The 13400-nt window shown below is 44.1% G+C and overlaps 1 protein-coding gene across 3 annotated transcripts in view; it reads left to right on the forward strand.

The window, feature by feature from the left end:
* The first annotated feature begins 10098 nt into the window (after positions 1-10098).
* The window catches only part of USP34 (ubiquitin specific peptidase 34), a 181468-nt gene continuing 178166 nt past the window's right edge, over positions 10099-13400 (forward strand). For all 3 annotated transcript variants that reach the window (XM_080920351.1, XM_080920352.1, XM_080920353.1), the window contains exon 1: positions 10099-10161. In XM_080920351.1, the coding sequence (XP_080776477.1) occupies positions 10119-10161 (43 nt within the window). In that variant the 5' untranslated portion in view covers positions 10099-10118. The remainder of the gene's footprint in view (positions 10162-13400) is intronic.

Below are 13400 nucleotides of genomic sequence, written 5' to 3' on the forward strand. Positions count from 1 at the left end.
TTGGTTCTTTACACTTCATTGAGTTCTGGGCATCGAATTTTGGTTGTCAAGCTTGGTTGCAAGTACCTTTATTTGCTAAACTATCTTGTTGGCCCTCCCTTTCCCTCTTGACTTGAATTTTTGAGTACACAAAGTAATGCAAGAGTAGGGTTTGGCCTAAAACGATGGTTCAGTGCATAAAATTTAAAATAGTAGTATAAAGCTTGCACACCTTTAAACTCAGGTCTGAGTTTGTGGTCAGCCTCGTCTACAGAGTGAGCTTCAGGGCAACATACAAAGCCTTCTTGAGAGAAAGACTTTAGATAGATACTGTGACTGGGCTTCTAACAATGTTTGCTACCAAGTTTTTCTGTGATAATACTAGTATTTAACTGGTTAGGTGAATTTCTGAGGCCAGCCAGAGATGTGCCCTGTAACCTGGACTATATAGTAGCAGAACCCCATCTCAACACACAGAAAATTGGACTTACATCCTTATGCTCTCTCCTAGACTGCAGTGGGTTTGGAAGTTGGTTCTGTTTTCCATAAAGGGGTTAGTGATCTTTTAGCTGCAGCCCAGTTTTCTAACAAGGAGAGCACTCAGTTCTCAGTATTGAGAGATCAGGAAAATGGTGTTACTTAGTTCAACACTTAAGATCTGTTAGTTGCTGTAGTTGTATATAGATACCTAGAGTCCACTAGAGTGCCAAGAGGTTTTGATAGTAACTGGATATGTGAGATGAGAGGACCTATAAGCCACAGGCAACAGATCTTCAACTAAGAAATCACAGGCATGGTCGCACACATGTATCATGCCAGCAGAGGGGAAAGGCACAAGGATCCATCAGTGAGATTGAATTTCAACCTTATAAGATGCTAGGGTCATAGTTGTAAGTTAAACTAGTACAAAATCACTATCAAAGTTATCTATATCTGGCTGGCTTCACAACTCAGTATTTTAATCAGAATGACCTTGAACTGCCTCTTCATTACCTCCATTTCTGCCCTGAATTTTACAGGTAGGTATTTTTCAATTGCAGTGCTGGTGCTGGGAATTGAAACTGGGTCAGTCCTCTAAGATCCAGGACAAATTGTTGATTCTTGAGCTGTTTGGGACATGTTTTGACAGACTTATGAATTCAAGTATACTTTGAAAAGTGATGGACTACATAAATAGCAAGTTACTGCTTTGCTTAGCAAAATCCTGTTCCCAGAGCATTAGGGAGGATGCCACCCTAGCTACTCAGCATGTTGAAAAGGAAGTTGGACCTCAGTAGTTTCAGTACTATCTGAAATATGGGCAAACGCTTAAAATGGTTTAATTTTCAGTGGTGCTGGGGTTCAGACCCAGGACTTGGCAACATGATGGAGGCAAGTGGTCCCCATTTACACCCCATTCCAAGCTCAGCATGTACAGTGGAGAGAGGGTGGTCTTGCATTGCTTAGTGCTGTAACTATGGGCTCCTTTGGTACTAGAGTTGATGGGCTCTACATGCTCAGCAGACATTCTAACAGTAAAGTCTCACCCCCACCCTCAGGCCAAAATGTCTACATTTTATATTCATTACTTTACATCTAGTTGCATAAGCCTCCAGCATAAGTCCTCCATGATCTTGTAATATTAAGTAATGAATACTTTTTGGGAAGTTGGAGAGATGGCTCATGGATTAAGAACACTGGCTTCCTCTTCTAAAGGACGTATGTTCAATTCCTAGTACCCACAAGGTGGCTCACAACCATATATGATTCCAGTTCTAGGAGATCTGATACCTTCTAGCCTCCCTGGACAACAGGCACAAATGTACATTTACATAGATGCTGGCAAAATATACACAAAGATATTTGAAGGAAATACTTGTAGACTTCATTGTAAAGTTTTTTTTTTTTTTTTTTTTTTTAAATAGCAAGTAAGGTTGGGGTGGCCATGATTAGCTGAATACAAGTAATTGGTCAGGTTGGTGAATTTTAGTGGTTGTGACCAAGACTGATGAACTGAGTTTGATTATTGGGAACTCCTGTTTAATGAGAATGTGTTTCAAATAAGAAAGATGGAAGTTGGGAAGTGTCATGGCTCACCTTTAGCCAGCACTCAGGAGGAAGAAGCAGATGGATTGCTAAGTTCCAGGACAGCCAGGACTACACAGAGAAACCCTGTCTTGAAAACTGAAACACCAGGAAGATGGAAAGTTTCTAAGGGAAATTATACCCACACAACTGTCCCGGTATGCACACACCAACGGAAAGTTTCACATACACAGTAGCTGGATTTTTAGTGTGCCTGTCTGCTGTTTATGAAGCCCCAACTAGGCTTAATTCCTCCCCCCCCCCCATATCACTTCCCTTTTGTTGTCTTAATCTGGAAAGAGAAGGACTATATTGAATTACACAAAGATGAAACTTTGTGTCCTGCTATGGGAAAAGGGGTCCAAACTATCACAGAGGCACATTTTACCCTGCCCACTCCTCCTCACTATAAAGCAGTCTTGCTCTTTCGCTTTCCCTCCTAGTAGCTTGAAGCTGCCACCATCATGAAGGACACAGCAACAAATCAGACTTGGAAGTTCATGACCAACTATATGCTTCAGAGGAAGCAAATGATGGTTGATGTCCTTCATCCTGGGAAGGCAACATTATCAAAGAGAAATCTGGGAAATGCTGGCCACGATTTACAGCACTATACCAGATGGTATTTGTATTCAAGTTCAGATCCTACTTTAGATTATGAAAAGAGGAATGCACCTAAACACAGACTTGAAATACATGACCTTTGTGAAAATAAAAAGACTGCTAGAAAATGGTGGAAGGTCAGGCTGGGGAAGGTCAGGGACTGAAGGTTGGAGCTGACAAGAAGCAAAAGGAGAGCTGGGCTGTTGAGTCTATGTGCTCAGATGAATTTTAAGGGGAGGACAAAGTTTGACTGTGTCTGAAAATAAAAAGTATTTTTGTTAGTGTGACAATGTATGTACTACGAGTAGGAGGAAGAAACCTTTGTGTTAGGCCCAGTAAAAGTGATAGACCTTATGCTTTTCTCTTTTAGCTACTGTGATGGTCAGTCAGTTGCTTTTATTTGCTAAAAATAAACTCCATCTGTTTTAGCCCCTCTTGTGGTATTAGGGAGTCTTAATAATTGTACCAATGATCTATATTCTCAGCCATTTAAGTTTTCTATGTCTGGTGTTGGACCCCAAACCCAGGGCTTTCCCAGTGCTAGGCAAGCTTACTAAGCCTTTCTCGAGTGTGTGCTAGGACAGGTCTTTCCTATGTAGCCCAGGCTTGCCTCTCTGCTCTGCATTGGGAATGTGTTACAATCCCATAAAATCCTTTTTTTTTTTTTTTTTTTGTTTTGTTTTTTTGAGAGAAGATTGAGCTACCAGAGAGGTATGGATTTCTCCAAATATTCTTCCTCAAACTCCTGAGTCCTGGGTTTCCAAGTGTACATCAAGATACTTGGCACAAAGTAAACTGCTTCCCTCCTTCCTCTCTCCCTCTTTCTTTAAATTAGTTTTATGCCATCTTCCAAGCACCCCACCTCCTTTGAAATTACTCATAAGGATTAAACCAAGGCAGCCTCCCTTTTTAAATTTATGTGTATGAATGTTTTGCCTGTGTGTATGCATATCACATGCATGCCTAGTTCTCAATAGGTCCAACGGAAGAGACCAAATCTCCTAGAACAATGTTTGTTAACCGCTGTCTGGGTGCTGAGAATAAAACCTGAGTCCTCTCTAAGAACAAGCCTTCTGGGCATGGTGGCAAATAAAGGAGAAGCAGGAGGATCTCTGATTTTGAGACTAGCCTGTTCTATACAGTGAGTATAGAACAACTATATTATTTATAGTGCTATTTAGAGTGACCCTGTCTCAAAACGAACAAACAAAAAGTGGGGTCTTACTATACAGTCCTATTTCTGTTTTCTCTGTGATGGAATGACAGGCCTGAGTCCCTTTGCCTAGCAGGAATCTTTCTTTTGAGACAGTGTGTCATGTAGCCCAGGCCGGCTTTGAAGTTGCTACTAAGGATGCTTTGGTACTTAGGATTGAAGCTAGGGCTTCGATGCATGCTAAGTCAGCATTCTACCAATCAAGCTACAACCGTTGTAGGCTATTTTATATGCTAAATTGACTTAATTTTTCCTGTACATTTCTGTCTTTGAGTGTGTGCTACTTGCTTGGGTCACATGTGCTGTGACTTTTGTGTAAAAGTCAGAGGACAATTCTTGTGAAGTTAGTTCTCTCACTCTTGTTGGTTTCAGGTCCCAAGACCCAGTGGCCAGGATAAAGTGCCTTGACATAAAGGGCCATCCTTTATTTTTACAGTTAATTTTATTTTTTGTTTTCTGGGGCGGGCGGAGGAGTGTAAGCAATTTGGCACATGGATGCCATATGGCTGGCGTGGAGGTCCCTGGACAAGCCCTGAGAGTTGTCTCTCTCCTTGTGGCATATGAGTCCTACAGCCACACTCAGGCTTTCGAGTTTGACAGGCACCACTTTTTGTCACTGGTCTCCAATATTAATGTTATACTATAACCCAAACTCCACAGATAATAAACACCCAAAGATTAGGGGAAATGAGCAAATAATTTCCATGAAAATATTCATTTTTAAACATTTTGTATATGGGTTGATTTTTCAAATACTTAGAAAGTAGTATGTATTGTGCTAGCCAATTAATGGTCTAAGTTCCTGACTTCAGCTGAGTGTAGTGGCTTACACCTGTAATCCTAACACTTAGAGGCTCAGGAAGGATGATTGCGTTGAGTTGGTACTCTCCACTGAACAACGCGGCAGCCATCACAGTAAGAAAAAGTTTTCTCAACAATTAAAGAGCAAACAGTAGGTATGGATGATAATATTGGTGATTTGCCTAGTGCATGCACAGCTCTACCTCCTCCTTTGAGCTGCTAGAGTTTGTGAAGGGCCTGCTATTGTGGAACCATAGTTGCAGGATCTCCATAACTCTGGGCAACAAACAGCAGAATATTTGAGAGGAGTCTCTGGAGCATCCAGTACTGATAATGTAGAAGTCAGAGGGCACATACGAGACCAATGGTGCATTGCAATGAACATTTGCAAGGAAACCTGGTTGGGCAGAAGGATATACTGTGTGACACAGTGAAGCTTCCAGTGTCCCTTCAATGAATGACTAAGAGAGGCAGCAAAGACAGGAGTGGAAGTGGAGCCAGGACAGCCATGATGGGGCTGAGAAAAGTTGCAATTAATAGAGGAGCAGGTCCTTACTCAATAGGCTCTGCAGGGTGCTGTGCAATATCTTGGAGTTTGCTGGGTCTCAACCCTCTAACAAGCTGCACATCCATGTGCTCTCCCTGGCTCTGAACAGCAACAGGAGGTCTGAAGATGAAGAATGGTTCACTTACTAGATTGGGCCACGTTGAAAGACCTCCATGGTTCATGCTTCTCTCAGAGGCCATGCTCTGGTCAGTGGCCAGAGTTTTGACAGAGGACCATGCTGGTTGGAGAGCTGTACTGTCACCAGAGATCAGGTGCAGGGAGGTCCTTGGCATATGCTGATGCTGGAGATGAAGTGGATGTTCAGTGTCCATGCTGTGCTTGTGCTCCCATTGACTGAAGAGCACTAAAGCTACTTTTGCAGTGTTACCGATTACTGCAGACCCACAGTTGATGATTTGTGGTGGGGGTGCAGGTGGAGATTGGGGTGCATGATGTAAGATTCACAAACAATCAATAAAAATATCGTTAAAAAATGTAGTAGACCAGACTTGGATTATGGGCAAGCCTCTTATCAATATCTGGGAGTGGGGCCTGCCCTGGCATGTGGTCTCCTATCAGAGGTCACATCATTAAAGAAAAATTATTTTACCTCTGCTAATAGCTTTCAAATGCCTATAGCTCCACAGCTATTGGTGGGATAGTGTGTTCATCTTCTCTTCTTCTGTGCTGACTTTGTCTGTTTGGAACTGTCACAATCCTTGTGAGCTCAAGTGTACAACTGCCCCTTATGTCTGGAGAACAGTCTTTGCTTGATGTTATTCTTCTTACAATTTTTTTGTCCCCTCTTCCATAAAGACCCGCAGCTCTGGAGAAAGGAGTGTGATATGTACATCCATTTAGGGCTGAGAAGTCTACAGTTTGTCTTGTCTTCACACTGAGTAGTTGAGCCTCTGTGTTCATTGCCATCTACTGCAAGGAAAAACTCTGATCTATGTGTATAGCTATAAGTCATTAGGGCATTGTATCACTATTATGGCTATTTAGTAGAATAATAGTATTGAGTTTTTACCATATGTTTTTGGTCCTTTAACAGCGGTAGGTTCATCTCATGAAACAGGCTTTACATCAAGAAGTGGCTTAATCGAGAGATCTCTCTGCTCCCCTGCAGTCTTGGTCTCCCACTCACCAGTTGCTCAGCCTCTATGAGCCGCCGTTCCGCCTGGCAGGTAGGCCAGGCTCCGCTCTGCCTAACAAGAATTTTGATAAGCTCTGTACACTGGAAACAGAAGCAGGGTGGATTTTATAGTGTAAAGGACATTAGAAAACTAGGGACTGGGATCAAATATTTCAGGTCTAACGTACTTCCATGCAGGAGCTACCCATGGCCACTGTCATGACGGTTTTGATACACAGAAATCCACACCATGAAAATCATTTCCCCTTGGGTTTCCACTTTATCACTATGAAAAGCAAAAGAACAAATAATCACTATATGCAAGCTATATAAACTAATTGACAAAATAGTAAAGTAATATATCTGCTGTTAATGCCATTATATTAATCATTAGCCAGGATGAAAGTTGCATCAATAGCCCTCTCTTTCTAGAAGCTTTAAAGCTGCTAATTTTAATGCTGTAGTAAATAAAGTTTCTGATGCTGATGCTGAAAAAAAAAAAAAAAAAAAAAAAAAAAAAGAAGTGGCTTAATCATGTGACATACTTTTTCATAGCTGGGAAAACTTGACGATGACCTCTTTCTTCTTTCAGTGTTTATAACTTTCCAGAATCATGAAAAGCTAACCAGTAGAGATGAAGGTTTCAAGTGAGTACCAGCTTGATTTTTCCATGTTCTTTTTCTTCTTTTCCTTTTTTTTTCTTGAGACAGGGTTTCTCTGAATTGGGTTGGCTGAATTAGCTCTGTAGACCAGGCTGGTCTTGAACTCACAAAGATCCACCTGCTCCTGCCTCAGGTGCTGGGTTTAAAGGTGTATATTGCCACTGGTCATTTTTCCATGACTCCAGTATGTGGTATCTTCACAAACAGAGTTCTAACAGCAAGTTCTGGAGGGTGGCCAAGAGCCTAGAGAGCTTTTGGGGATTTATGTGACTTCACTAGCCAAACTCAACCGTTTTCATTTGCTAGCATGAAGTGTCTGGTGGAATATTCCCTCCCTCAGTATAGGGTAATTATGTATATGCAGGTATCCCCAGAGATCAGAGGTATTACATTTTTCTAGAGCTGGAGTTACGGGTGGTTGTGAGATGTCAGTAGTGGGTGCTGGGAATTGAACTTTGGTCTTCTGGAAGAGCATCTCTTAAGAGCTGATCTATTCTCTAAACTTAGACCTCTTTTTATATATGTATTTAATTTAGGAAGCTTCTACAGGACTAGGTTTCCATGTGGCCTTTTCAAAAGCTATCTTACCTCATGCCCTCACTCCAAACTTAACCCATTTTTCCTATTATTTATTCCTGTTCCTTTTTACCATTGTCTTCTATCTTACTCTCTCAAAGTCTCTTTTCCATGGCTCCTTCCTAAATCCCTGACTTATAAGGATATTTCCAGTGAAACATCTATATCTGAATATTCAAAGCTAATATACATAAATGAGAAAATATACAATAGCAGTATTTTCTAGCACATCAAATTGTACAACTTTCAAGTTCGTTGTCCATTAATGGGTGCTGGAGCCTGAACCCAGATTCTCTCTAAATGTTTTTAACCACTGAGCTGAGTCTCCAGATCATCCATTTTTTTTTCTTTCCTTTTGGAGACAGGACATCTAAATCTACAGTTTGCCATTTTAGATCATTGTCTCCTCAACCACTGAACTTGAGGGATTTTTCTGCCTAGTTTCCTTTCCTCACCAACTCAGGTTAGTTACAGGCACCCACTGTCACCCTTACCATTTATGTTGGTACTGGGATTCCAAACAAAACTCACTGTGCTCTCTCCCCAGTCCTACTCAGTGTCATTATACTCAGCCTTCACACTGCTTTGTTTACAGGCTTGGAATGACTGGGCCCCTATGCTCTATAGTCTAAACATTAACTATTTGCATTTACTAGATAAACTTGCCAAGCCTTGGTGTAGAGATAATTGAAGAACCATTATTTCTTTAACTTTATCTGCATTTATTTTATGCTGAATTTATTCCTGTGCCATGAGAGAACCATTATTTCTACTAAGAATTCTTCATTCGTGTGTCTATGTATGTGCATTTTTGGGAACTGAGTATGTATGTAAAGCAAACCATCTAACTCTAAACTATATTCTACCTCATTTGAGATAGGGCTGTGTCATGCAGCCTTTGGTGGCCTGGAACTAGCATGTAAACCTGGAGGGTCACATGTGTGACAATCCTGCTTCTCAAGTACTGCAAATATAGACTTTTACAACTATATCGTGTATGCATTTACTTTTGTTGCATAAGCATGTGCTACCAGACTTATCAGAAACTCTTTTTTAAAAGACTTTTATCTTCAGACACACCAGAAGATGGCATCGGATACCATTATTGATGGTTGTGAGCCACCTTGTGGTTGCTGGGAATTGAACTATGGCTTCTGGAAAGAGCTGTCAGTGCTTTAACCACCGAGCCATCTCTCCAGCCTGAGCTTCCAGTTCTTAATGCAATACCAGACTTAAGCTGGGTATTTCTTTCGCTTGTTCACTGCTGGCTCCCATTTCTTTTGACACTGGGGAAGGGTGGTTCTTAAAGTTGCTCGGGCTGCCCTCGAACTCGGAGCAACCCTCCTAAACCAATACGCCAGGCTTCGTTCCTCACGGTAATTGCTCTCGCCGTCTTTCTCTGATGAAAAGGTCTAATAGACCATTTCCGATGAAGAATGAATGGGTAGACGCACGTTATGAGACCTCGTGCGTAAAAAACGAGATGTCATGGCTTCTCAACCGCGCCATTTCTATCCCTGTCAAGGTGTCTCACTGCTGAGGACACATGAGCCTTACAGAACCGCCCGACTGCGATAAGCTGGGATTCAGGTTAAGACGCGCCCTGGGTTGTTCCATTCTCACGAAGCCAGGTGGGGAGCGAGCCGCGTGCCGCATCCGCTGACCCGCGGCGGCCTCCACCCTCCAAGTACCCGAAGGACAGGCAAACTTCGCCGCTTCCCCTAGGGGCAGCGGGGGGCGAGAGGGTGACGCGCTGCGGCAGGGGGCAGGGCGGGCCACCCTTCCCAGCTCTGGCCGACCCTCCCCGGAGCTCGAAGCCAGCCGGGGCGGGAGAGGCCGCGTCGCCGCGACCCGCCCGCAGCCTCCGCCATCTTCCACTCACCCGACTCCCCCCGCGGCAGCGGGCGGCGCGCTTCCCTTCCGGCCGCTGACAGAGATCCGGGCTGGGCGGGGTGGGCGAGCGCGCACAGGGGGTGGACCGAGGGCGGGGAGGCTGGACGGAAGAGGAAAGGGAGGGCGGCCAGCGGCTCGGGCAGGGCGTGCGGTGTGTGTGCGGAGAGAGGCGGAGGGCGGGGGAGCAGGAGGGCGGAGGAATGAGAGCGCGAGGCGCCTCTCTTCGGCTCCTTCGCCTGGGCGGAAAGAGCCGAGCGCAGCCCGAGCGCTCCATTAAAATGGCGGCGGCGGCGGCGGCGGTGGCCGCGGCGTCTGGTCGGTGGTGAAGTGACTCTGCTGCTTCTCTCCCCACCCACCCCTCCCTCTTCCCTCCCCCGTCCTTCCCCCTTCCCCCGCCGCCCGCGCCTCGGCGCCCCTGAGGCCTGCACCTCCCTCACCCTCCTCCTCGCCCCCGCCCGCTCCCGGGCCCGCCGGCCCCCTCCCCCACCCGCGGCTCCCCGCCGCGTCCTCGCCGCCGCCCGCCCTCGTCGCTTCTCCGCCCCGCCGGCAGGCCGGCCCCCTCCCCTGCCTCTGTCCCCTCCCCCCCGCCGGTCGGGATCAGTCAGTGCGATCCTAAGCGGGGGAGGGGGGGGCGGCGGCCGAACGATGTGCGAGAACTGCGCAGACCTGGTGGAGGTGTTAAATGAAAGTAAGTGGCCGGGTAGGGGACCTGCCGGGGTGCACGGTTTGGGGGTCCCCGGGCTGCTCTCCAGCCTTGCCTGCCTCCCGCGGCCTGCGGGCCGCGGCGTCCGGGCCGGCCGGGCGAACGGGCCTGTGTGCTTGGGAAGGTGCGTGGTGGCGGGGCGGTCGCGGCGCCTCGGGCCCAGGCCGCCGGGTTACCTGGGCGCCCGAGAGGCCGCGGCGCCGCCGGGGCCGGGTCGGGCCTGGGCGGTCTCGGAAAGTTTCCTCATTACAGGTGTCAATTAATGAAGGCACTAATGAGCCCTTCCGCCCCTTTCCCCCCGCGAAGAAGGTGTAGGGAGGTGGGGTCGGAGGACGAGGCTTTGCTCCGCAGTCCGAGCCTCAGGGCCGCCCTCTTTGATTTCCAGCGTGCCTGGGAGGCCTCGCTTACCTGATAATTTTCATTAAAGTCCCTGGGAGAAGGGTGGTGATTTTTTTCCCCTTCCCTTGAGGGTGTGTGGGTGTATTCAGCCCATCTGCCAGCCCTCAAATAGCAGAAAATGAACTGCAATAGTGATGATTGGAACCGTCTTACCTTAATTAAAAATAAAAGCGATAGTATTCCTTTAGTATCGTTCGTCGTTTAAGTAGTGAAATCTATTATAAGGAGATCTCTGTACCAACGACAGCCACCCCGAATTGTCATGGCCTGTTTCTGAAAATGAGAGGCCTTACTCTTTTTCTTTATTATTATGTTACGTATTTTATTTTTGGCCTTGCAAGATTGCATTTCTGCTTAAAGAACGAGGGATATCGCAGGTCAGCTACTTACGGGCCCAGAGGCGTAGGTTGGAAGAGGTGGATTAGATGAAAAGATAATTTACACATACTTGATTTGTGAGAAATGTTCATTTGAGGTATTGGAATTTTTTTATATTCAGTGTAATATTTTGACATATTTCCAAACTACTTATCCCTTTCAATTCATTCATTTAAATAGTCGATTTTGACTAATTCCCTTTTGGTTTTTTAATTTTTACTTTAGTATGTCCTTGAATTTCACTTTAATGGCTAAAAGGTTTGTAATTTATTTTCAGGTATGTATTTATTTCCTGACATATTAAAGTAGGTGTTTGTATATATCCAAACTGCATTTTCCCATATTGTGTCATATATATTACTAGTATTTTAAGGTTATTCCTATTTTGACAGAAATTTCATTCTTGGTACAAGTGATATGATAAACACAGTTCCTTAGCACTTATTTTAGTAAAACATTTTGTGTCTTAGAAATACATTGATGATTCTGACTTTGTTCTGCAACTTGAAAATAGCTTTATTTAGTGTGTATTAGGAAAAATAATTTGGGAGAAATGATTTTAAGATTATGTAGGTGTGTGTGTCTGTTTATGGAGATATTAGTGTTAGTGCAGCTGCCCAAGTAGGCATCAGATCCGTTGGAGCTGGAGTTACAGACAATTGTGAGCTGTCCCATGGAGGTGCTCAGAACCAAACCCAGGTCTTCTGGAAGAGTAGCAAGTGCTCTTAGCCACACTGAGCCATCTTTCCAGCCCCCTTAGGGTGTGATTTAAAACATTATTTTAAGCCCAACTAGGAATGTTGTAAACGTAGTATCTAAAGAAAATTTATTTGAGAAGAGATGACTTTTGGTGATAAAGATACTGTTTTTAAGGGCGGGTGAGATTGCTCAGGAGGTAAAGTAAGCCTGTGGATTTGAGTGAATTTATTCCAGGATCCACACTTCCTTTGCTTCCTTTTCTTTTTTTAAAGATTAATTTATTTTACTTATATAAGTACACTGAAGCTGTCTTCAGACACAGCAGAAGAGGGCATCAGATCTCATTACAGATGGTTGTGAGCCACCATGTTGTTGGCAGGATTTGAACTCAGGACCTCTGGAAGAGCAGTCAGTGCTCTTAACCACTGAGCCATCTCTCCAGCCCCTGGGTCCACACTTTTCTTACAGGAACGTAAGTTAGTAATTAAGGTACTATTTAAGATTATCTGGAATTTAAGACTATCTTGAAACTGTAAGTCACAGGTTTCCAAAGGTACTTATCTCTTCAGTTTTTTCTTTATTTTTTAAACCACTGTAGTTGTCTCAAATGTTTTTACATGTAGTGAGACCTTGTTTCAAAACAGTATTTTCATTGTGCTGTTTTTGTACCTCAAGTATAATCCTAACCTCTCTCTGAGAACAAGACAGATGATACTTCAGTGGTAATGTTTGCCAGTGCACAAGATGGATGTGGCTTCATGAGGGGAGCATGGTGGTTACCCTTGACTAAAACTTGTTGACTTAGCCTGGTCTGGTGCTCCAGGCTTGTTTATAATCCCAAACTACTCAGGAAGCTGAGGCAGAGGGATCAGAAGGTCAAGGATCTTTCTGAGCTACAGGATGAGTTCAAGGCCAGCCTGAGCTAGTGAGTCACCATCTCAAAAAGAGTGCTAGGCATACAGCTCAGTGGTATAGTGTTTGTCTGGTGTGGGTGAGTGTGAGTCTCTGGCTTCAACCCCTTAGAATGGTATCTTCCTCCAACAAAAATAATAAAGAAAATCAGTTTTTTTAGATTTTTAAGTTTCGTTTTATGTGCATGAGTGTACCAGATGCATGCCTTGTGCCCTCTGAGGTCAGAAAGAGCATTAGATCCCTTAGAGTCAGAGTTCTAGAGAATGAGCTTTTTAAATTGAAGCGGGTTATATGTTTTCTTGTAATTTCACTTGGTAATTATGCATTGACTATCTTTTTCTTCCCTATTAGTTGTGCAAAGATGAGTATTCAACCTTGATTCGAATTTCAGAATTAAATTCTTCAAACCATGTGGTGTTTTTTTTTTGTTTGTTTGTTTTGTTTTTTAATTTTTCTGGTTCTTTTTTGAGACAGGATCTTTCTCTTTCTGGCACTGACTCCTGGGATTAACAGTGTTGACCAGGCTGGCTTAATTCATAGAGATACACATGCCTCTGTCTTTTGAATGCTACTGTTAAAGATGTGTAGTGGCAATTTGTTTATTATTAAGGGGCTCAAATGCAAATTTATTAAGGAAAAGAGAACTCTTGAGATTGGAAGAGTTAGGGTAGCTCACAGCTGGAGAGAATCAGAGGATCAGACACTTCTGAGAATATACTACACAGACATACAATTAGTATAGTAAAGACAACAAAATGGTCAGAGAGCAAAGCACTGTGAGGCATACATGTCTGTGTTTGGAAGGCTGAGGCAAGATCCTGAGTTTGAGGTCAAAC

Source organism: Micromys minutus (assembly GCF_963924665.1).
Source record: "Micromys minutus genome assembly, chromosome: 1".
In the NCBI taxonomy this organism is placed as follows: domain Eukaryota; kingdom Metazoa; phylum Chordata; class Mammalia; order Rodentia; family Muridae; genus Micromys; species Micromys minutus.